Below are 25,205 nucleotides of genomic sequence, written 5' to 3' on the forward strand. Positions count from 1 at the left end.
AGGAAAAAGAAAGTAATGTTCACAAATAGGAAGGCTGTAATTTAGAGACTAGTTTAGAGACTGCTTTAGTCTGTTGAAACAAGAGTGAAAAAAGCTTTCTTTAAAAAGTAAGGAAAGAATAATCATTCAACTATTTGAGAAGAGCTCTGTAGCTGACTGGTAACAAAGGCATTAATTTTTATAGTGAAAGTACCATTAAAAGACCCTTCTCAGATGATGGAAACTAATCACTGTGAGAAGGAAATTTCCTTTCAACATCTGTTCCTCTTTTAGGGAGGTGCAGGAAGATATAGGCTGAAAAGCCCTGATTCACTCAACTTGGGGGCAGTGGAAGCCTGGGTAGCTATTCACAAACTTTTTAGAACATTTGCAATTCCTAACAGTTACAAGAAATGAGGCAATAATCTTCAACTACCAACTTTTGTACATACCATACAACTGCCAACAGCTGGTTTTTACCGATTAGCTCCTAAAGCATTTTTCTCTTTTTGGTTTCTACCATATATTATCCTGCCTAAAACCCAGGGAGATGAAAAACAATTGTTTCATTTAGGAAAAAAAAAAGCTCAGAACAATTAAATAAATGAGGAATCCTGTCACTTTATCTCCCTGCCCTCCTTTTTATTTCCCCACTTCTCTCTCTCCCCTTTTCCATCCTCCGCTCTTGCTTTCCCAGTTAGGGTGCTCTTCTTAGAAACCAGATGGGAAAAGGTTAGAGAGATACCTGATGCTGAAATTTTGCAGGGTCACGACTGCTCACAGGAACTACGCTCCCATATACATGTAGTTCTCGGACTATGGAAACACCTCCTTTCAACTCAGGCCGAAATGATTCTTCTGAACACTTCCGCAAACGTAAAAGGCCAATCAAAATGTCCTGCTCGGGGTCTTCATATGACAAAAAGGTCTCCCAGCCACCATTTGCCACATAATCTCTTCTAACTAATTCAACCTGTTTGAAGAAAAAAGAAGAGAATATTTATTTTTGAAAGTTGAGCAAAAAAATTAACTCACATGCCAATTTTCATAAAAAACCCATTATTATTATTATTATTATTATTATTATTATTATGAACATGTCTATTCATGAAGTGGAATTCAGTCCAGAAGACCACGTAGAAGCCTGGGATGAACCTATTTCTGGCCATGCGGGCCTAAGGGGCTTGTATTGTTATAACTATTTGATAATGAAAGTCTTTGAATTGTAAACAGACCTGGAAGAACTCATCACCAAGGCTGCAGGTGCTGAGGCAGGACTGAGTAGACTTATAATTCCTTCCTTTATTACTCTTTTTCTTTTTGGATGGTTTCCAGTTGGTTAAGAGAGGGACAGCAACCCTCCCTCCCATTTGGACATGGTGACTATGAGCATGCAGCCACCTCTGTTCTCTATATTTGTTCTTTCCTGATCTTAAATGAATATGTATTCTGAGATGGAAGTGACCAGGAGACCTTGTGAGTTCAGGAGATCCAGAGATGCCCTCAGAGTCCCCCTTCGCATATGGGACTGAGTGGCAGCAGTAGTAGTGGCCAATATAGTGATGAGTGCTGTTGCCCAGCTGGGGCAAGGGGAGGGCAGCTGCAGACCGAGTACTTAAATACTCTAATGATGTTGTTGTTTGGTCGTTTCAGTTGTTTTACTCTTGTGGCCCTGTTTGGGTTTTTCTTGGAACAGATACTGAAGTGGTTCACCATTTCTTTCTCTAGCTCATTTTATAGATGAGAAACTGAGGCAAACACTTGCCCAGGGTTACACAGTTAGTGTCTGAGGCCAGTTTTGAACTCAGGAAGATGAATCTTCCTGACTCCAGGCCCAGTGCTTTATCTATTGTACCACCTAGCTGCTCCCGTTCTAATGATGGACATCTGCTTTTGAATGAAGGTTTAAGTAGTGTTTAGAACATCTTCTCCTCAGGATAAGCCCCAGGTAAAAATTCACACGAGTGTAAGTTGGTTTTTTTGAATCATTGTTCTCCCTTCTGGTAATTCATGGTAGCACTACCCTCTTTCTCCAATATCTTTCAAGTGTCCAAATATCAGTCATATATGCCTTACCGTGAATTGTGGAATGAAATTGTGCCTTCGGTCAACTATATTCAGGCATCAATCAGTAGACGGGGGAGGGGAGGCACTTTGAAGAACAGAGTTTCGTTTTGGTGAGAACAGTGTCCCTGCAATTATGTTCCATAGGCTGTTGCTTACCCCCTCTTTAACCCACTCATATTTTCATGGATATGTATTCAATAAAAGGAAAACTCATAATACACAGTTTATGCATAAAAATATACATATTTATTCATATAGGTATAGTGGTCATGGCAAATATCCATTAACATTTAGCAAACTGGTGGATTCTACCTATATGGATTCTGCAGAACAACAGGATTTTAGAAGTTTAGAACTAGGAGTTTCTGAGATTCTTTAGCTCAATTCACAGAAGAGGAAAGAGACCCAAAAAGGTTAAGTGACAAGCTCTGAGGCTTATATATCAACCTAATGTTAGTTAACGTAACTAATGGGTAGAAGTTATTAGAAGGTGAAGGTAAGCCTAGCAAAGTGATGAATTGTAGGTAGGTTTATACTACTATTCAGGGCCTTGGTGAGGACAGAATCTGTCCAATAAACAAATAATTAGGTTAAGAGTAGAAATGCCAATACAGGTACCATCTATTAGTTTTCTGATCACTGACAAAGCTGAACTCTAACAATGACAAGTGTACAGACACACCCATATATACACACGGATACACCCATACACAAGAGATAATGTCAGAGGTAGAAGGGATCTCATTAGACATTTGTTAGTCATAACCATAGGTGCAATTGCCAATGAGGCAGCTAGGTGGTACAGTAGATAGAGCACTGGGCCTGGAATCAGAAAGTCCCGAGTTCAAATGTAATCTCAGACATTTATGAGCTGTGTGACTTTAGGCAAATCACTCTGCCTTAATCCACTGGAGAAGGAAATGGCAAACCACTCTAGTATGTTTGCCAAGAAAATCCCATGGACAGTATGTCCATGGTGTCATGAAGAGTTGGACATGACTGAATAACAACAATAAAAATAATAATGATAGAAGAATGCCTTTTGTGATAGATCCTGACAAGTGATCATCACTTGGGTGACTCCAATTCTAGGACATTTTCCTGAAATCAAGCCTAAATTGACTGCTTTGAGATTTCTAATTACTGCTCCTAGCACTGCCCTTCCAGATGAAAGAGAGCAAGTATATCCCCTTTTCCAACATGACACCCTTTCAAATACTCAAAGAGAATTATCACGTCTCCCTTGAGTCTTCTCTATGTCAAAGATACTTAAATTTTTTCAATCAGTCCTCATATGACATGAATGTCAAGCTCTTCACTACTCTGGCTATCATGTGCTTCTTAAATTGTAGTGCCCAGAATGGAACGCAGTGATCCTATTGTGGCCTGAATACTACACAGAGCACTTATCTGAGAATTATGCCCATAGCAGGGTGGCCCAGGACTTCATTATGTCTCTGACCCTTGACTCATAGTGAGCCTTTAGTAAAACAGAATCCTCGAGGTTTTTTTCAGACAAAATGCTACCAATCACACATCCCTTAGAATATTCTATCTAATTTGGGCAGCTAGGTGGCACAGGGGATAGAGCACCAGGGCTAGAGTCAGGAAGACCTGAGTTCAAATCCAGCCTGAGATACTTACTAGCTGTGTGACCCTGGGCAAGTCACTTAACCCTCTTTGCATCAGTTTCCTTATCTGTAAAATGAGCTGGAGAAGGAAATGGCAAACCACTCCGGTATCTTTGCCAAGAAAACCCCAAATGGGGTCAGGGAGAGTGGATACCCTGAAAAGACTGAATAATAACAAGGACATCTAATTTGCAAGTTAAAAAGTGAAAACCTAAAGAGGTATGAAGAACAACATAAATGATTAAGTGTAAATGGTAGGTATTTATCCTGAGGAAAAGCCCTTGGGAAACACTTGATGAGGCAGTAAAAAAAAAAAAATACAGTCAGAAGACCTAGCTCCATTCCTAGCTCTCTGTTTAGTAGCTGTGTGACACTAGCCAAGTGATTTCACCTCTCTGAGCCTCAATTTCCTCATTTTTGAAGTGAAGAGTTGGATAAGATAATCTCTATCAAGCAATCAGCAGGTAGTTATTAAATGTCTACTCTGTGCCAAGCACTGTGCTAAGTTCTGAGGATACAAATACAAAAGTGGAACAGTCTTTGCCATCACAGAATTTATATTTCACTAGGAGGATATTTGTTTGGTCACTCAGCGAGTGTCTGCTAAGTAAATATGCTAGGCACTGTGCTGGATAACATGTTGGATATACAAAGAAAGGCAAAAAAAAAAAAAGGTCCCTGGCCTCAAAGAGGGCATATTCTAATAGAGAAGGGAGGGAGGGGGAGATTAGGAGTAGTAAGGAGGTAAGAGAAAGAGACATAAGTTGCTTCAGCTTTTACTTTTTGGTTGTTTATACTTTTCATTTGGTGAACTCATCAGCTCCCATGGATCCAACTATATTTACACAGATGATTCTCAGATCTCTTTGCCCAACCTTAACTTCTCTCCGGATCTCCAGTTTCTCATCACTAACTGCCTACTGGGCATCTCAAATGGAATGTCTCATAGATATCTTAAACTGAACACATCCAAAACTGAACTCATTATCTTTATCCCACAAACCTCCCCTCTTCCTAACTTCCCTATCACTGTTGAATAGTACCACCATCCTGCCAGTCATCCAGGCTCACAATCTAGGTAGAGGTCATCCTCATCTCATCACTCTGAACTTCCATACCCAATCTTGTGCTAAGTCCCCTCTTTTCTACCTTTGTAACATCTCTCACATACGTGTCCCCCTCCCTCCCACTGTCACCCAGGTGCAGGCCCTCCTCACCTCATGCCTGGACTACTGTAATAGCCTGCTGGTGGGTCTGCCTGCCTGAAGTCTCTCCCCACTTCAGTTCATCCTCCTCTCAGGTGTCAAATTGATCTTCCTAAAGCACAAATCTGACCGTGTCACTTTCCTATTCAACAAACTCTTGTGGCTGTCTATTACATTCAGAATCAAATGTAAAACCAGCTTGCTTTAAAATTCTTCATAACTTAGCTCATTCCTTCCTTCCTATCTTATTCCTTACTCCCTTCCACATACTGCACAATCCAGTGACATAGTTGTCGTCGTTATTTCTCATAAAAGATGCACCATCTCCCAAATCCGGGAATTTTCAATGGTTGTCCCCCATGACTAGAATTCCCTTCCTCCTCATTTCCACCTCCTGGCTTCCTTTCAAGTCTCAGCCAAAGTCTTACCTTCTGCAAGAAGCCTTTCCCAGTCTTCCTTAATCTTAGTGCCTTCCCTCTGAGATTATCCACAATTTATCCCGTATCTATTTTGTTTGTAAATAGCTATTGGCATGTTGTCTTCCCCAGTAGACTGTGAGATACTTGATAGCATGTACTGTTTTTTGCTGTGTTTTGTATCCCCAGTACAGAGTAGGTGCTAAATAAATGCTCATTGACTTTTTGGAAAATATGACATTAGGCAAAACACTGTTTACAGGGAACATCTATTTCCACAGAAGCAATATATCATAGGTGGGAGACTAAATGAATGACAAATGGAGTGAAAGTATCAAAACTTTATGGGAAGAGGTTTGGTTAAACTATATTGATGAAGATACTGAGAAATGATGCTGGTTGGGATACTATTATGTGGGACATGCTAGTGTACTATTGCAACATTAAAATTAATAAGAAAAAAAGCTTTGTGTACAGTTAGACCTTTGCCAACTTTAAGGAAAATGACAGTACAAAGTATTTTTTAAAAATGTTTAATGAAAGTATGTTCCCAGAACCAATGTGGGAATCTGCTTTGCTCTTTGCAGTCAGGTCATTGATTAGTTAGAATAAAGGTCAAAAATCATAATCAAATCTTAAAGGATAAAGAAGAGAAGACATAGCTTTTAAGTTTCAACCTAACAGCTTAAATAGCAAACTGATGACTGTGAAAATGTGTAAATAAATAAAAGTGTAAAGATACTAACTTAATCACCTTTCCTAGAGATGTTTAACCAAGGTAAAACCAAAACGAGGAGGCCAAAACAGCCCAGAAACTGTCTCAGTTGGCCAAGACTCAGTCTCCTTGGCAAGCAGAGACTTGGAAGCCAAAGGCTACAGCAGATGAAAGTAAAACCATTTGTAAAACTTTATGGAGATGGATGAAGGAAGATTACAAGCATTAAATCCTCAGAAAACAGAAAAAAAATCACCAGAGGTTTTGTGTTCTCTCACACCCCAAATTATGTTTACTTATCTATCTACATGTTGTACTGAGGGTTCCTTGAGGGATAAGGCTGTTTCATCTTTGGCAGTGTATTCCTGGAGCCTGGCACAGGCTTGCAACCACTAGGCACAAAATACATTCGTTGACTGATGTGAATTATTCAGATGCTTCTCTTTACAGATGACAGCATGCTGATTGTATCCCACTTTTAGACACTAAAAAGTCCCTGAAATGAGATCTCAAATGGATGTATCATCACTGATGGGCAACATTCCCTCCATCTATGGGGATTATATTCCATCCAGTGGGACTCTTAACCCATGTCCTCCCATAATTTCAATAGAGAGAAGAGGCCCACTCAATACAGACACCGAAGGAAGACCAGTGGAGCACCTGGACAGTTTATCAATGACGCCCAAATCTTGCCACCTGACCATCTTTCTCTTTGGAGAGACACATCTGACACAGTGGCAGTACTTAACAATGGACATAATGAATAACTTTAGTCTCAAATTTGGTGTTCCTTCTCTCCTCAATGAGAGGGGAGGTCCATTTCATTATAGTTTCTCTTGGAGCATCACTGGTTTTTTTTCACTTAGTAATACTTCAATTCCCTTTTAGTGATCTTTTCTTTCCTACTGTTGTAGTCATTGTGTATATTGTTCTCTGTTCTGCTTATTTCATGCTGTATCAGTTCACACACGTTTTCCAGTGTTTCCCTTAATTCCTCATGTTCAGCATTTCTTACTATATAATATCATTCCCCCACATTTATATACTATATAGATTTTTTGCAGTTATTGTCCTATCAGTGGGCACTTACTTTGTTTCCAATTCTTTGCAACCCTAAAGAGTGCTACCATGACCATTTTGATACATACTGGATCTCTGACATCCTTGGAGGATACTCCCAGTACTGAGATTGCTAGATGAGAGGAGATGGAAAAGGCAATTTTGCATAATTCCAAATAATCCAGAATGACTGGACCACTGCATAGCTCCATCAAAAGTGAATGAATTGATGTGTTTGTCTTCCAACAGACTGTATGACAGATCCCAACTTTTGCCACATTTGCTAGTTTGCATGGCACGAAGTGAAACCTTTGGGCTGTTTTAATCTGTATTCTCTTACCATGTTTTCTTTGCAGTTATTCGAAGTTTCCAAATGATCTTTTTTGATAATTCATGTATTTGGCATAGCACTCTCAATGACCCTAAGCTTCTCCTTGCTTTTAAAGCTCTTATTTTTAATATATCAATTTTCTCTTGATTATGTTATATAATACAAGACCCTTGCCTGGAAAAAGAAATAAGCCAGCCATGTAGAATTATTATTGCAATGGGAACCACTAAAGGTACTAGGGTAAGGTCTACAAAATGTTGGGTAGATAGATCCTCTGTGCAAGTTTTTATGGAGAAAGATAATCTTGCACAGTATTGCAAAGGTATAGCTGGACTATGACAACTATACTATATGACATATACATACGGTATATGACTATACTGATGGAGGGAGTACAGTATTCACATTAATGAAATCTGTAATCTGTCAAAGTCCTAAAATGAGGTTCACCACAATGGAGATCTTGGGATAGACAATTATCAGGTCTATTGAATAAAACTATATACTAAAACCACAGTATCTTAATTTTTGACATACCATAAATAAAGCCTTAATGAAAGATTCTTTAAACAAGCCAGCTTTTACTAGTCTTTAAAGGTTGGCATTTCATGCTATAAGATAATTTTAAGAGCAATCATTACCTGCAATTGGGAATATGGTACACTTTAACTAAAATTTTCCACATTCTATTTGTTTATATAGGCAAGTATTTATAATTTCACTTTATCCAAGTAACAGAACCAGGGACAACATATGAGAATTCTTATAAGATGCCATATAGATGGTATGTTACAGTTGGGGGGGGGCAATTGTTTTTGGTAGGAAAATATTTACAATTTTATAATGTGAGTCAAGGTGAAAACTTCGACCAAATTCAATATGTAAAACTTCACATTAAGGGGCAGCTAGGTGGAGCAGTGGATATGGCACCAGCCCTGGAGTCAGGAGGACCTGAGTTCAAATCTAGCTTCAGACATATAACACCCACTAGCTGTGTGACTCCGGGCAAGTCACTTAACCCCAGCTGCCTCACCAAAAAACAAACAAACAAACAAACAAAAAGACCCCCTTCACATTAAAGCCCACTTAAAAAACAAACAAACATCTATTTAACTGAATTCTATGCAACTATAATGACTAAATTTGGCCCTATAAAAAAGACAGGGAACTATATTTCCCTCCTTCTGACTGAGAAAGAGAGGGAACGAAGGTTACAGAATGTTGCATACACTGCTAGATATGATTGCTGTGTTGGTTGGTTTCAACTGTTTTCTTTGTTACAGGGTAAGCTCACAGAGTGAGGTATATATCTAAAAATGATTTATGTAAAAACAAAAAGTATCAATAAAGCATTTTTTAAAAAGCATCTATTATTTCAAGAGATAGCTCTTTGATTTTCTAGTTTACTATAAATTGGGACTTTATATGGGATACCAATGATCTGACTAGATATTAAAGGAAGATGATGATTTAAAATAATCATATTATTTTTTAAGAGTATTTACTTTGGTTAGCTTAAATTTTACCTCATTTGTTCATAAGGAAAGCAGCATATGTGTTATTGTCTCTGTTTTTGAGAAGGAGAAAATGAGCCAAGGTTCAAAAATAAAATTACTTGCTTAACAAAGGAAGTTAATTCCTGTTCTGCCCCAAGAATCAAAGTGAAATTTTAGTCACTTATAATCTTACTATGTTTCCTCATTTATGAAATAACTTACTCATCCCTGAGAGGTAAATCTTACTAAGACTGAAAATTTTTATTTAAGTACAAGACTCTGAAAACGTTAAACTGTATTAAAAAAAAACCCTTTCTCCCTTACATAATAGTATCTTAAGGACAGGAAGAGTATTTTAATATGGGGAAAGTATGCAAGAAATTGTAGAAGGAGACTTTTGTAGAGAGCACAGCCTAGATGAAAGTAAATGCTTTATATTTATTACCAGTAACATACTCTATTTCTAAAAAATATAACTGTAGGATAAAAAATACAACTATACATACCCAAAGGAGTTGCTGAGGAACAGATCCCTATACTATGTAACTAATTCTTCATTCAATCAACAAGCAGCTAGTGATTCCTGAAAACTTGTCTTTGAAATGAGTTTCTACAAATGAAATACTTTCCTACTGACAAAGCCATTTACCTATGAGACATTATAGCCCAGAGACATAACATAAATGACTTTTAAGAATGTAATAAACTTAGGGTAGCTAGGGGGTGAAATGGATAGAGCACCGGCCCTGGATTCAGGAGGACCTGAGTTCAAATCTGGCCTCAGACACAATAATACTTAATAACTGTGTGACCCTGGGCAAGTCACTTAACCCCATTGCCTAGCTAAAAAAAAAAAGGTGATAAACTTTAAAAACCACATATTTAAAGAGAAAATGCTAATTTATCACTAAACACAGTAAAATGTGTTGTATTTTTTTTTCTGGATATAAAATTGGCCTAGAAAGAAGTCCATCTTCAACTGTAAAGGGATAACTAATTCTAGAGGAAGGGTTCTTTGGGGAGTTTTGTCTTCACTTTGGAAAAGAATTTTGAACTGAGTAAACTTGAGTATCTTCTAAATTTTATTGGTAAGCCAAAGTTTTAGTGAGGTACTCCACTGTTTTAATCCTACTGTTTACTCTGTACTGTCATTAAAAAAAGACAAAACCAAAACTGGTTTCCTTGGGAGGTTCTACTCCTACTTGATCTCAGAGTTCAGGGAAGCATAAATTATGATAAGAAGTACTTGGCAGGAATCTGAAAATATAACTCAGGGAAGGGAATGGTTCCATTATACATTCTGGAAATCCTTCATACAACCGCGGCACACCTTGGCATAGCAGTTGAAAAAAGAATAGCTTCAGATGGAGAAAGAATTAAGAGAACTCAAAACCCAGGGACTAAACATAAAAAGTGATAGCCTTGAAAAACAATTGAGCTATGATAAATTTTAATGAAAACTCTCAGTCCTAGAGAATTAAGAAAACCTTTCCTCCTCTCAGTAAAGAGGTGGGCTGGCATTCATGGATGTGTCACATAGAATACATTCTAACAGGCAGTTATTCTGTTACTCGTTTTTGCTTAATTTTTTTTTGTCACAAGAAAAGCTTCAGCGCAGATGGGTGATTATGGTGAAATTACTATGGCATAAAAACAAAAGGCAACAATAAAGCTACTTTTTAAAAAATGAATTTAAGAGGTATTTGTTTTTATGATATTTTAAAGATCTTTTATGAGCCTTTGAAAGTTTTTTATGCTAATGAAAAAAGCTTGCACTTTGCATTTGTACTTCCATGGTAATCTAAGGGTTACACTTACAATGACTTTTTATAATCACCTATCAAACAAAGCATCAGTTTCTCAAGTTACCCATTGTGTAAACTTGGAAATCTGTACAGTGGAATATAGCTGTGCTGAAGATCACTAAACTGTGGGAGCCAAGACGGCGGAGTAAAAAGGTAGTGGCTCTCACCCTCTCCTATCAACCTCTGAAAACCCAGAAAATATCACCCCAGAAAAAGAAAAAAACAAAACCCTGGAACAGCTGAACTAGAAGAAAGACGAGGAACAGCAGTGCATTAGCCCAGCAAATGGGTCTCCCAGTGCCTCAGCAAAAATAAGGGAAGCAGCACTACAAAGGACCCCAGGCGGATAAGCACCCTGCAGCATTCATCTGAAAGGAGCTGAAGAAAGCAACCTAGAGTATTCCTAAAGTCCCAGCCTTGCTGTTTCCAGCCCAACACGAGGTAAGCTGCCAAAACCCTGCGGTCTCCAACTGCCAACATAAGAGGCCCCAGGACACAAAGCCAGTGACCAAGACCTAGGCTTCCAACACAAGAAGCTTGGGTCAGTGCCCTCTGTTCCCCAGCAGGAGGGCTCAATCTCTTTAAAGGCCAGGGAATAAAGAAACCATGAGTAAAAAGAAACATACCATACATTCATATTATGAGAAGAGTGAAGATCAAGACAGAAATTCTGAAGAGGACAACATTGTCAACAAACCCACATCTGCAACATCAAAAGGGAATATGAACTGGTCTGAAGCCCAAAAAGGCTTCTTAGAAGAGCTCAAGAAGGATTTTAAAAGTCTAATGAGAGAGGTAGAAGAGTCCTTAAAAAATACAACTGGCCAATTGGAAAAAAAGTACACTGAAGAAAACAATCTGTTAAAAACTAGAATTGGACAAATGGAAACTAATGACTCTATGAGAGAGCAAGAATCAGTCAAACAGAAACAAAAAAATGAAAAAAAAATGAATATATAAAATACCTCATCGGTAAAACAACCGACCTGGAAAATCAATCCAGGAGAGACAATTTAAAAATCACTGAACTACCTGAAGATCGCTAAACCAAAGGAATGTCCAAATCTGCTTCATGAGCATCAATACAGTTCAAGTGCCTAAGAACTACACTGGGATTTGACCTTACATAATGTTACAGACCCCAAATGCTGGATCCTCAATGCCAGGAGACAGCTCTGGGGGCTAGACCCCAGGCTATAAGAACTACAGAAAAACAGAATTCTTGAGAAACATAACCACTTGTCTCAGAAGTTTCTGAGGGTATGGACTTACTAACTTTGAAGATTTCAGCCCCAAACCATTAAAGAATCTCTACATTCTCAACTCCAATATATTTGCAACTCAGAGTAGAAGTAGAAAAACCTACAGTCCCCTTCAGGCAAATGCTAAGACAACAACCAACCTTCTCATTCTGCTTTTATCTTCTAGCCCCTGCTCTGACAGCACTTAGGAGAAATGATTCTGGTGGCTGGATCCAAGTCTCCTAGAACTAACCTCGCTTAAACTCTAGTCTTCTTTAATTAATGTTGGTTCTGACGCCCAAGCTCATCTCTAAACCACTCTCTTATTCTTGGCTCACCACCTATCAATCTCCCAAGCCTGCTGGCATGAATCTGGGTCTGACAATCATCTTATGAAAAGGAAAAAAAATACATCTTTGTAAATTCAAGAAACTAACCTGGTATGGCCTCACTTTATGATGAATTTCCTGGATTCCAACCTCTCTGGTTCTCACATCACGACACTGTTTAAAAAAAAAAAAAGGAATATGAAGAAAAATACATACTAAAGGGCTGGGCTCAGCACTTTTATGGACATTTTAACTAATCTCTGAGATTCAGAATTAAGTTTCAATGGCATGATTCACTCAGAGAAATCCAATGAATCAACCTCAAAATGAAACATTTACCAAGTCATGCTTAATATACTTTGGGGATGGAGAATACAAAAATATAAGCGAAGTACAATTTTGCTGTATTTGAGAACTTAGAAAAACACCACATGTAAGGAAAGTCTTAAGAATATTATTATTAAAATCAGAGAAGAGTATGAGCCGGGGGAGAGAATATAACAATTAGAGTTTTTAATAGAAGGCTTGGTTGAGAGAGGAACAGGATAACTGTCATCAAATATCTCAAGTGTTGTTATTGGGAAGAAGAGACAATCAGTCTATATATAGAGGACAGAATTTTGTGGAAATTATATGGAGGCAACCTTCTATTCAATATAACAACTAATAATAGGAACTCTACAAAATGGAACTGTCTTGGGAGATGTGCTCATCATTGGAAGTATTCAAGCAGAGCTGAATGACTCTCTCTCAGGGATTTTGTAGAATGGATTCATACACAGGATAGGAGATTGGATTAGATAAATGCCTTTTAAGATCCTTTCCAATGCTAAGACTCTATGATTCTATGAAAATATAAATACAGAATGTAAAAGATAACAAAACTAACAATTTCCACATCAGCATTATTTGCAAAGTTCTCAAAGTCACCAGTCTCACTTTCTCTTTTGGAGCCATCTGGGTCCAGTGGCAAGATGCAGATCAGGACTACTGCAAATGGCCCTGGAGGCAGTGGGAGACCTTGGCCTTTTTAAGCCAAGGTCTTTAACATGTCTCAATTTGACTGAGGCAATGCCCATTTAATGATTAAGGCTAGGTAAGAAATGAGGCAGAGAATGACCTCTTTGACCTAGTCAAAAAAAAAAATCAATCTGGGAGAAGACCCTCAGGGTTTCTGGCCAAAACAGAAACAATTGCTATTTACATTCACTCTTAGCCAATCAGGGCCCAAACAATGACCAAAGAAAACCAGTGAAGGAAGGTTAACATCATTTGCTTTTAATTTTTATAGTGGCAGGATTAGTTTAAAAGAAACTTAAGAAGACTTGGTATGAATGTATGCAGAGTAACATGAGCAGAACCAGGAGAATAATTTATATTCTGTTAAGAAAAACAACCTTGATGATGAAACTGTAGTGACTGAAATTGATGATGAAATTATATATGGATATAATGAAATATAACTACAATACTACTGCACTACAAATATTATTTGCCGAAATGAAAAAAAAAAGATTTCAGAGAATCCTGGGTAGTATGAATGCATACAGAGTAAAATGAACAAAATCAGAAGTACAACTTGTATAACAACACTGTAAAGAAAAACAACTTTGAAAGACTTAAGAACTTGGATCAATGCAATGACCAACCACGTTTCCAGAGGACCTATGATGAAACATTACGCACCACTAGGGAATGGATTCAGGGTGCAGAAAAAGACATATTTTCTTGGACATGGCCACTGTGTAGGTTTGTTTTGCTCGACTGTGCTTATTTGTTACAAGGCATTTTTCTCCCCTCTCGGTTTTGAACTGAGAAAGTGGATTGAAGGGAAACACAGAATTAGCAATTAGTGATATGCCACCCGACACCCCCACCCCACCCAAAAGAGGACCATTGACACAGTTTTTCTTAAAGCACAGAAGACAACAGAAGGAAGTTCGGAAGGTAGCAAAGACAAGCAGGTTAGTTTTGAAAATAATATATTTGGAATTAACTATACGCTTTAAAAAAAATAAGCAGCATGAAATAGAGTTTCATATAGTTTTTTTGTGTGTGTTCTGCTGTATATGTAGAAATGGTCTTTTTTGTGTTTAAATTCAGAATAACAACACATTGCAATAAAAGAAAAAACCAATCATGATTTCCTTTGCACTGCTATCATGAATGTATATGTGTGTCATTGCTTGTCTGTAGCTAGTAATAACAGCTAGCATTCATATAGTGCTTTAAGTGCTGCAAATCACAGGGAGTAGCAAAGTGCTGCACATGTATCATCTTAATGGAACCTCACAAAAGCCCTCTGTAAGGTAGATGTTATTATTACATCCATTTTAGGGATGAAGAAATTGAGATGAGCAGAGATTAAATGACTTGTCCAGGGTTACACCGCTAGTAAGTTTCTGAGGCTGGTCTTCTGGGCTCTAGGCCCCAATGTTCTATCCACTGTGGCAACTATCCGTAGTGGACAGACTTGACCACAGTCAAAGATGCTTGGCTAAATTCCAAAAAATGTTTTATAGCTGCTGTTTGCATATTAATGAGACTGTGAGCATCGAGAAGGGATGTATCTACTCCCTGTGATTTGTGCTAATCATGGTGTGTGAATGGGGGTAGGAAACAGCAACAACTGCCTTCTATTGCTTGTTAACTGCTTTATGTACTTATTTTTATATTCTCATCTACTTCATAAATTCTTTGAGAGGATCTCTTAGGGTTTTTGGTATTTTTCAAAGAGATTAGCACAGCATTGCACACTTAGTAGGTGCTCAAAGAGTATTTGCTGACTAAAAGAGAAGTGGAAGACATAAACGCAGATAACCAAATACTCCAGTCTGTAAAGGTGACAGGGACATGAGATAGTGCACCCTGAGCGATCACTGGCCACAACACTCACTTGCTGAGAACAGGTAAGTTAACAATGACAATGCCTAATAAGTTTGTTGGATATCACCTGCAAGATGCAACCTAACAGAAAGTTCCTTCGGTTTATCTAGTTACTCTGATCTCAATCATAAGGTCCTATTTTTTTTTTACCTGTATCCCAAGGTCTTTCATTCTTGCAAATGCCAGCTCCCTCAAATTCCCATGCTCCACTCCCGAGCTGACTAAAGGCATTGGTATATCTCTGTAGAGGAGAAAGAACATCAGATATTGGGACATAAAAATAATGCTCTGTATTAAAGCAGGATTGTTTCATAGATTAACTAATCAATTACAGAGGTCAGGTGCAAGGCATTTCACTTCTCACATCTTTTCATCAGTTTTCTCATCTACAAAATTATGATACTCACCCCTCAGGATTGCAGTAAGGTACATTTGATGAAAATTACTGTGTAGCACTAGAAAATATTATGAAAATGAGTAATAAAGACCTATAACTTTCTGATGATGACACAAAGTGGTTTGTTCTAAATGAAACTAGAAATAAAAGGTTAAAAACTTTAACTCATTTAAAGAAGGAAAACCCTACTGAAGTAAAATGGCAGTACTGAATCTTTTTCTAATCTCCATCTTATCTTTAAGGACCCAATTCTTGTATCTGGAAATCTATTATGGTATTCATAGGCATTCAAAGAAAGGCAGCCCTTGTTAAAAGTTATAAAACTTCAAAGGCTCTCTCCTGTTGTCAATGTATTTTTAAACACTTGTATGGTCAAAACAACAAAAACACACAAAGAAAAGAAGGAAAGAGATCCACAAATGAGTGGAAATTAGAGAAATAGATTCGACCCAATATGAAGTAAAATTTCCTAATAATGAGAGCTAAACAAAAATAGAATGGGTTTCCTTAGGAAACATTTTCTCTATCACTAGAGGTCTTCAAGTGGAAATTGGAAATTGGATGAATGTTATTATAAAGGGGATTTCTGTTTAGGTATGATCACTTCCAATTCTGAAACCTTTGATTTCAAGACATTTGCACTATCCACATTAGTTTAGCAGAGCCAAGAAAAAATGAGATAAAATATATGTGTTTGTGTCTATATACCATACACATATACACACATATAATACAAAATATATTAATATTTTATAACTATAAAGTATGATTATCACTAAAGTTGTTCCAATTACCCCTATCCAACGAACTTCAATATCTGAAGATGGCACGAGAAACACCATAGAAAAGAAAAATCTACATCGAGAATATTGCTCGCCTTTTGGGCAACTATTTCCTATTCAACTCTAAGTACTAGCTGTCTTTGTTTAGAGGACATGCCAACTATCTTTCTTTTGTACTTCAATTCTCTAAATGGATTTGATTTTTTCACATTTCTTTTCATTTACCCCTACAAATGCAAAGAAAACACAATTAGCCAATCACCTAGTTTATTTCCCTTATTAGAGCTGAAAAGATGTCCCATGTTCAAAAATCCAGACAATTAGTATTAACAGTACTTCAGAAAAAAGGTCTATAAAGGTGTGGGAGAAAAATAGCCTTTTCACATAGCTGATCTAAATCTAAGGTGAGATTCTAAGTGCTGCTTCTGCTAATTAGCTGAGCCAAGGTTAAAAAGATGGCCTAAAATGAAAAGGCCTAAAATAAAAGTTATAAAATGAATACTTTCTTTTTCTAAGATCAAGAAAGATCATTGTGTATATGGGTGATTTTTAAAAATTTTAATGAAAAATTAACTTATTTTCAGGACTATAATATATTAAAACAGAATGTCTGATCTATGTTTGATTAGCATTGTAGAAAGTGCCCTGAGAGATCATCTAGTCTAATTCTCTTATTTTTTACAAGTGAAGAACTGAGATCTAAAGAAATCATATAAATCGCAGTCACATGGCCAATAAGCTGTTGTTCAAGCTTACTAACAAAGGAGAAGAAATCAAGTGAATAATATCCAGAGTAGAATGCATTCACTTTGGCTTGAAATAAATATATTTGCTGCTCTTATGATGCCTAAGATACGCTACATAAGACTAGGAGGCATCTGGCTGCAGTTGAAAGAATGACGAATTTGGAGTCAGAGGCTCTGGTGTGGGAATTGGCTCTGCCAGTGTTTGACCACAGACAAGTCACTTCTCTAGGTCTCAATTTTTTCATTTGTAAAATGAAGGGTTTGGAGGAGAATGGCTTCCAAAGTCTCATCCAGCTCTCAATCTTATCATCCCAAGAATGTTCAAATCATTTATGCCCTTCCTTTATTATCCTGGAAATGTTAAAAACTGTAGTAATTATGTATGTTTGTATTTTCATACCTTAGTAAGTAATGTAAAAAGGCTAAACCATTACTTTGTTTTCACAGAATCACAGAATTTCAGAGCTGAAAGAAGTATCAGAAATTATTCAATCCAATCCATATCTAAAGAGGAATTTGCTCTACACCACCAATGAAAAGTTATATTCCAGTTGGTCTGAAGGCTTACAGTAATGCTGAACTTTCTACCTCCTGATATTTTTGGGCTGTTAGTGGTCAGGACCCAGAGAAGCCACTTGCTCCATGGTCTGAGCCGAGTCTCGAAGGAGCATTTATATAGTGCTTTAAGATCTTCAAAGTGCTTTATATGTGTTAACTCATTGGGTACTCACAACAACCCTATGAGGGAAGGGCTATTATTTTCTGCATTTTACAGATGAGAAAACTGAGGCTGACAGAGGTAAAGTTACTTGCTCAGGGTCACACAGCTGGTGTCAGAGGCAGGATTTGAATTCAGGTTTTCCTGACTACATGTCCAACACTTCCATCCACTGCACAACAAGGAAATAAGAAGGAGGGGTGAGAAGGTGAAGCATTCCAAGTACAGGGGACAGCCAGCAAAAGAGCATGGAGACAGGAGATGAGAATATCACGGGCATGAAGAAGAGCCGAAGGAGCAGGGTCACTAGATCACGGACCATGTGGAGGGAATTACAGTGTAAGAAGACTAGAAAAGAAAGAGGCCAGGTTGTGAAGGGCTTTAAGTCAAACAGAGAATTCTCTATTTGATCTTAGAGGTAAAAGACAGCTACCTGGATTTATTAAGTAGAACAGAGACATCAGCAGCCATGTGCTTTGGGAACATGGCTGTGGTCGCTGAGTGGAGGACAGACTGGGCTAGGGACAGACCTAAGGCAGGGAGACTGACCAACAGGCTACTGTAATACTCCAGGAGTGAGGTAATGAAAGCCTGCGCAGGGCGGTGGCTCGGTGAGTGCACAGAAGGGGAGATGACGCATGAATATGAGAGATGTTGCAAAGGCAGACTTTATAAGACCTGGCAACAGACTGGATATGTAGAGTGAGGGAGACGTAGGAATCAAGGATGACATTGAAGTTGTGAGCCTGGCTCACTGGGAGGATAGTGGTGCAACTGACTGGGGAAATTTGGAAGAAAGGGTTTAGAGGGGAAAGATAATGAGTTCTACTTTGGACATGTTGCATTTGAGATGCCTACAGGGCATCCGATTCAAGATGTCCAAAATATAGATGATGATGTGAGATTAGAACTTAGGAGAGAGGTTAGGGCTGGATAGATATAGTTGGGAATGATGTATATAGAGATGATAACTGAATCCATGGGAGCTGATGAGATCATTAAGGGAGACAGTACAGAGAGCCCAGTACTGAGCCTTGGGGGACATCCACCACACTGGACCAGAAGCAGAAGAGACAGTACTGGAGAGAAAATAAATTCTATAAGTGGAGGGGGAAGAAGAAGGCAAGATCCACTAACAGTTATTTTACATGGGGTGATGCAGCCTATTTAGACAAAACCCCCTTCCTCTGAGACAAGACTGGGAAAAGAGAGGCAGAAACAGATATAATGACTGATGAGCCCTTTAAATGAACCCCTCTCGCCAACAAAATCCTACCAATTTATCTATCTTTACGTATATGCTAACTCCTGATAGAGAATGTAAGCTCCTTGAGGGTAATTTTTGTCTTTTTGGTCCCAAGGCCTTACTCAATATCTGGCACACTGACCCTTTCAAAGGTGGTTAGAGTCTGTTTACCTATATTGGAGCAGTTATAAAACATTCCATCCTCCTTTGTCCTTCTGAGTACAAAACACTACTACCTCTAATGACCTTGTCACTCAGTTCTAGCCTGAAGTTCTAGGTAGAAGTAGTCTCTCCTGGATATGTAATTTAATATCTCTCAGGACAAGAACCAACAAATGGGATCTGGAGTGGCAAGAGAGATATGGGGCAGTTATTAGTTATTTGTTTGTCTACCATACTGGTTTCAATATTTCACACACACATCCCTCAGACAATTAATAGCTGAAAGACCCTGGACAAGTCACAATGTTTTGGGCCTCAGTTTTCTCAACTATACCATGAAGATAATACTAACAATACTCTGCAGGGTAGCTGAAATGATCAAATGAGATTAATGTCCACATACTGAACCTCAAGGCACTAAATAATGAGGGCTGCTGTTTTCTGTAGTATTATTGTCATTAAGTGACTTACTGGGGCTATGTAGCTAGTAAGTATCAGAGGCAGGTCTTGAACCTAGGTTTGTTGATTCCAAGGTCAATGTTTTTTCTATTACACCAGGCTGCCCTCTCCCCAATATTGGATATAGTATTCTCTTCTCACATATGCTCTGGTACAACATACATGAAATAGTGTTCGATAATTTCCTCTTCATATTGGAAAATCCAATACATGCCCTCCATTACTGGTGTCAAACTCAAATAGAAACAGGAGCCATTAATCTGTACATAAGAATCCCTGTGGGCCACATATTTAGTTAGTTTTAAAATACAATATTATCTATGTTTTACTCTATTTTTACTAATTTTGTTAGCTATTTCCCAATTATATTTTAATCTGATTTGGGCCACACTTAAGAGTGCTAGGGACCACACAAGTTTGACATCTCTGCCCTGTAGCATTAATGCTTACGTGTATACCATAGCCTCTCATTCAGAGTTCTGCTAGCAGTTTTGAAGGCAGGTTTAGAATTCAGTACCTGCTGAAAAAGGAGTGCCATATGTAGACAGTATGTATACCATGGAAGCAGCTGGCAATGCAATGGCTGGATCACTGGGTCTGGATTCAGGAAGATCTGAGCTTCAACCTGGGCTCAGACACCTACTAGCTATGTGACCCTGGGTAAGTCGCTTAACCTGTCTGTCTCAGTTCTCTCAACTGTAAAATGGGGTTATCAACAGAACTTACCTTCCAGGGTTTGTGAAGATTAAATGAGTTAATATTTGTAAAGTGCTTGGCACTAGAATTAAGAGAGTCTTGGAAAGGCTTCCTGTAGATGATCATTAGAAGCTTCTGACTGCAAAAGAGATTTTATTTTCTTTCCTCCCCACCAAAATTGTTCATATGAAGACCAATGAGGTTGCTACCATGGAGAGGAGAACTGTAAAGATCATTTTAGTTCTTCTCAAGTAATCAAAACTGGTTTGAGAGAAGATTTCATTTTCCAAGTAAATCTCCCCTTAATAATGGTAGTAACTGCAGAGAGAGTTTTCTACTATGTTCTTCCTCATCTTTTCAAAGGGGCAGAGAAATTCAGATACTATGTGTTCATTTTCAAGCCCTTCTACTTCCAAACTTCATTAAGATTCTGGGGTTAAACAATAAACTAATATCATTTTTAAAAATTTACTGTGTCCCAATCATCCATATCTTTAAGCCTCTCAAAACATTCATTGGTTATAACAGAATGGTAAAAATGTGAACAGACAGAGCCAGTCAATTTAGTTTTGGCAGGGTAAGAATTTGCTTCATGAATAGTGCCCAAACCATGAAATGTATTAGGAAGGAAAAGTCTACTGAATTAGTCTATCACTATGCATATCTTGGACAGGAATTTCACATGGACAATGAGATGGTCTGAGAACTAAGAAAAACAGTGGCTAGGCTGCATTCGGAAAACTGCTCAGCCTTTTCAATGATTCTAAGATGTTTCCTGATTAAAAAAAAAAGACCCATATTTTCAATATCAACATTTGTCTGGACATGCTATATAGTTGCAAATAGGAATACTGTTATGCCTGAAGAATCAAAATTGCTGGTGACTCAAAAGTCAATGGAGAGATCATTGTGGATATAAGCAAGTGATAAAAGATGTTCGGGACAAAAGGCAACAGAACAAGAGATAAAAGATGGATAGGCCTAAGTGTTATACTGGTGTCTGTGAAAATCAAAAATCCTCAAGGAAATTCTCTAGCAAACTAGGTAACTCCTCTAGTGAATATTTACGGAAAGATATGAACAAGAATCACTGAAAGTCAGAAGGCATTCATGGAACGGTTCTGATCTGCACCAATGAAGGGAATATCCAAAGAATGATGAGATCATACTGCCACCAAAGTATCGAAGTAAGAAATAACATGGACAGAGCAACACATTACCTTTGCACTCGGTACACTCGTGTCCATGGTGGTACAAGAGCTAATATTCGAGCTACTAATTCTACAAGGCAACTAGGAGAATAACTCTTATATCTTCCTGATTTCCAAAGCTCATAAAGTCCAGTTCCACGTATCACCAGTGTAGGGTAGAGTTTCATACCATCAGGGCGGAAGGCAGGGTTCTCAAAAAATTCCTGAGGACAAAGAATAAACAATTCTCAATTATGTATACACAGATTATGTGCTTTTTGAATTATTCAGTGTGAATTTTTAATCTTGGGTAAGTTTATCTTACCCACCCAGAATCCTCCTGTATTGTCTTGTCTTGCTACTTAGCTAATATGTGTTTAGACTGACTGGAGCAGAGGATTTGTTTTAAAAGCAATAAAGTACAATTCTAATGAAGGTACTGAAAGGAAGTTTTTAACTCAGTTCTAGAAAACCCAAATATTAAAGCAAATATAGGCTGATAGTCTCAGTATAATTTATTCTACCACGTTAATTTGCTGCCCAATTGTTACCTTATATATAGGGTTGTTTTGGGACTTGATGCAACACAGCAAACTAGATAGTGTTAAAGAAGGGACAATACTGTCCTATATATTTCTTTAATGGCCTGTCTTGATCTTTTACAATTTAATTCATAGATCAATTTTCTTCTGTCCAGAGTGATACACAAGTTAGTCAAAACTTTTTGGATCTTTTTTGGTAGGAATGCTTCCTTTCAAAGGTAACTGCTGGCCCAGAGGAAAGAGGACTAGATCAAGTTTAATTCATAATCAGTATCAATCTCCCAATGGCACAAATATTTGGGGGCTCTAATCTGAAAAGCCCATAAATGTGTTGAAATCTCATGTGGCAAACAGCAGTTTGATAAGTGAATGAGCCACAAAAGTTAACAACAAGAAGAAGAGAGAAGTGAGAATCTCTCTATTCTTAAGTATGCAGAGCAAGAGGAATATTGCACGGAACTGGCAAAAGTATGATATGTCTGTTTCTGCCACTGACAAATATTAGTTCCATATGAACAATGTGAAAGTTAGTCACCTATAGAGAGAAGGTGAAGAGGCTAAGAAAAGTTGTGCTGGTTAATGACTCCTTGCTAAGAGACAGTGAGGTACTCATATGCCAACCTAACATTAATAACAGAGAGATTAGCTATTAGGACACCTAGGTGGTACAGTGAGTAGAGTGCTGGACCTAGAATCAGGAAGACCTGAGTTAAAATCCACCTTTAGACACTTAGTAGCTGTGTGACACTGGGCAAGTCACTTAATCCTAGTGTGCCTCAGTTTCTCATCTGTAAAATGAGCTGAAGAAGGAAATAAGAAACCACTCCAGTATTTCTGACAAGAGAACCCCAAATAGGATCATGAAAAATCAGATATGATGAGTCGGACAGGACTGAAAAACAACAAATGCTGTTTCCAGAGGGGTAATACTGCCAAACCTGACAACCAATACCCTTTCTGGGGATTCAACTGGGAACAAAAGACACCACTAAAAGAACCACACATATGTATGCTAGAGTCCATTCTCTGCCGACAGCAAAGTGGATGATAAATCCTTAACTTGCATTAATGATGGCTTCATTGTTTAAAATATGAGGAAGTTGTGAGGGCTACCCTTGATCTGATTTTGACTAATATGAAGGAAGTGGTTGAATCTGAAATGATGGTAAAATTGAGATATAGTTGAACTCTACCTTACAGTTCATGATGGAGAAAGACACAGGAAAGTCAAATAGTCTAAATGCTCCAGATTTTAAGAAAATAGATTGCATGATCCTATATCCTAAAATTTTATATAGAAAGTTGGCTAAAGAGGTAAAGGAAGAATGATATTCTGAAGACACAAATACAAAGGACTTCAATGAAATAAGCAGTCAAAGGAAATAAACAATAGGTATTCAGAATATTTACAACCATGATCAAATCAAATGTTCCAAACACTAATAAGAGAAATGTAATTTAAACTGAGGTTACTTAGGTTGTCAAACATGGCTGATATACTAGCTGGTTTTGCTTAACTTTTTTTTTTAAATAACAAGGGAAGATTTGGGGGTGGGGGAATGGTGAGAATATTGGGAAATAGTTTAAAAACCAAAAGGCATAAATAAAACTTAAAAATAAATAAAAGTTTAAGAGTAAGATATATCTAAGATTAATGCAGATGCATAGGGGAAACTTAGTCAAGTTAGGTTTTAAAAAGACAAGCAGAGAGGATGGAAGTGAGGATAGATAACTGAAAAACAGAAACAGAGAAAGATAGCATGGTATTGTAAGAATAGTGACAGCAATGTTAAAGCTCAGAATGAACTGGGGATAAATTCCAAGGATAACAAAGCAGGGTAATTTAGCCACATGGAGAGTAAGAGAAAGATGAAAGGATAAGACTGTTGCTTGGAATGAATGGGTCCATTTCTCCAGCAAAACAAATGATCTTTATTCAGACTGGAAGAACAAAAACGGTAGATGAAATGTGATCTAAGTGAGCAGATAGTAAGAGTTCAGCTGGCTGCTCTAAGTAAATTGTAATTCCCTAACATGCCTAGCCAAACTTTATCCCTTCATACAGTAATAGCTTATGGATAAGGAAGCTAAGTCACTTGCTAATCTATGAAAAACTGTCAAAAACCAGGTTTGGAGGTGGGCAAGTGCTGTCCTGGTTTTCTAATGGCTAGTTTGCTTGAATTCTGAGTCAATTATCAAAGTATAATATTAAAAGAGGTGGTTTGTGAGCAGTAAGAAAAAGAAATGAAGTGTCAGAGTACTGGTCGCCAGAAGCCAGCATGGGATTAATAAAGAACAGGTCAGTTAGTTGCAATCAAAATTAGCTAAATGACCAAAAACAAGGAGTAGTAGTCATTGAATCCATGCTACACCTGTCAGATATGCAGATGACACCAAGCTGAAGGGATAGGTAACATACTGGATAACAGAGTCCAGATCCAAAAAGATCTTGACAAACTATAGCGACAGGTTGACTCTATTAAGATATAACAGATAAGGACAAATGTAAACCCTTACACTTAGGTCCAAATAAAACACTGAATAAGTATTCGACAGGAGAAGTGCAGCTAGACAACAATTTATGTGAAAAGGAAAAGAAACTGGAGTTTCTCTGACCAGCAAGCTCAAGTTAAGAGTATAATAGCTGCTAGAAAAGCTAATGTGAAATCCTTCATTAAGAGAAGCAGTGTGTCCAGCAGAGAGGGCCAACAATCTTCTATTAGTCTGTACCATTCAGGCCATGTGGAATTCTGTGCACTGCATTGTAGAAAGGATGGTTCCAAAGTAGAGTGTATCTAGAAAGGCAACTAGATAGAATAGTCAGTCAAGAAAATTGAGACAGTGACCTAAAAGAATCAGTTGAAGGAAAAGAGAATGTTTAGACTAGCCAGAAAACAACTTGCTCTAATGATGGAAGTGATCCAAGTTGTGAGTAAATGGAGGGCTATGTAATGAAAAATGGCTTAGATTTGTTCTTCTTGGTCCCAAAGCCCAGAAATAAGAGTGGTGGATAGGAAACCTTCAGGGAGATAAATGTGGACTAAGTATGAAGAAAGAAAACTTGCAAAAAATAGAGTTGTTCAAAGGTGAAATGGATGACTTTG

General features: G+C 37.8%; 1 protein-coding gene across 2 annotated transcripts in view; it reads right to left on the reverse strand.

The window, feature by feature from the left end:
- Positions 1-25,205, reverse strand: part of ELP3 (elongator acetyltransferase complex subunit 3) — a 97,854-nt gene that overhangs the window by 31,920 nt on the left and 40,729 nt on the right. For both annotated transcript variants that reach the window (XM_020988613.2, XM_078149659.1), the window contains exons 10-13: positions 21,590-21,783; positions 15,314-15,404; positions 12,386-12,451; positions 725-952 (exon numbers count right to left, since the gene is read on the reverse strand). In XM_020988613.2, the coding sequence (XP_020844272.2) occupies positions 725-952; positions 12,386-12,451; positions 15,314-15,404; positions 21,590-21,783 (579 nt within the window). The remainder of the gene's footprint in view (positions 1-724; positions 953-12,385; positions 12,452-15,313; positions 15,405-21,589; positions 21,784-25,205) is intronic.

Source organism: Phascolarctos cinereus, unplaced genomic scaffold (assembly GCF_003287225.1).
Source record: "Phascolarctos cinereus isolate Bilbo 61053 unplaced genomic scaffold, phaCin_HiC Scaffold_2;HRSCAF=192, whole genome shotgun sequence".
Classification (NCBI taxonomy): domain Eukaryota; kingdom Metazoa; phylum Chordata; class Mammalia; order Diprotodontia; family Phascolarctidae; genus Phascolarctos; species Phascolarctos cinereus.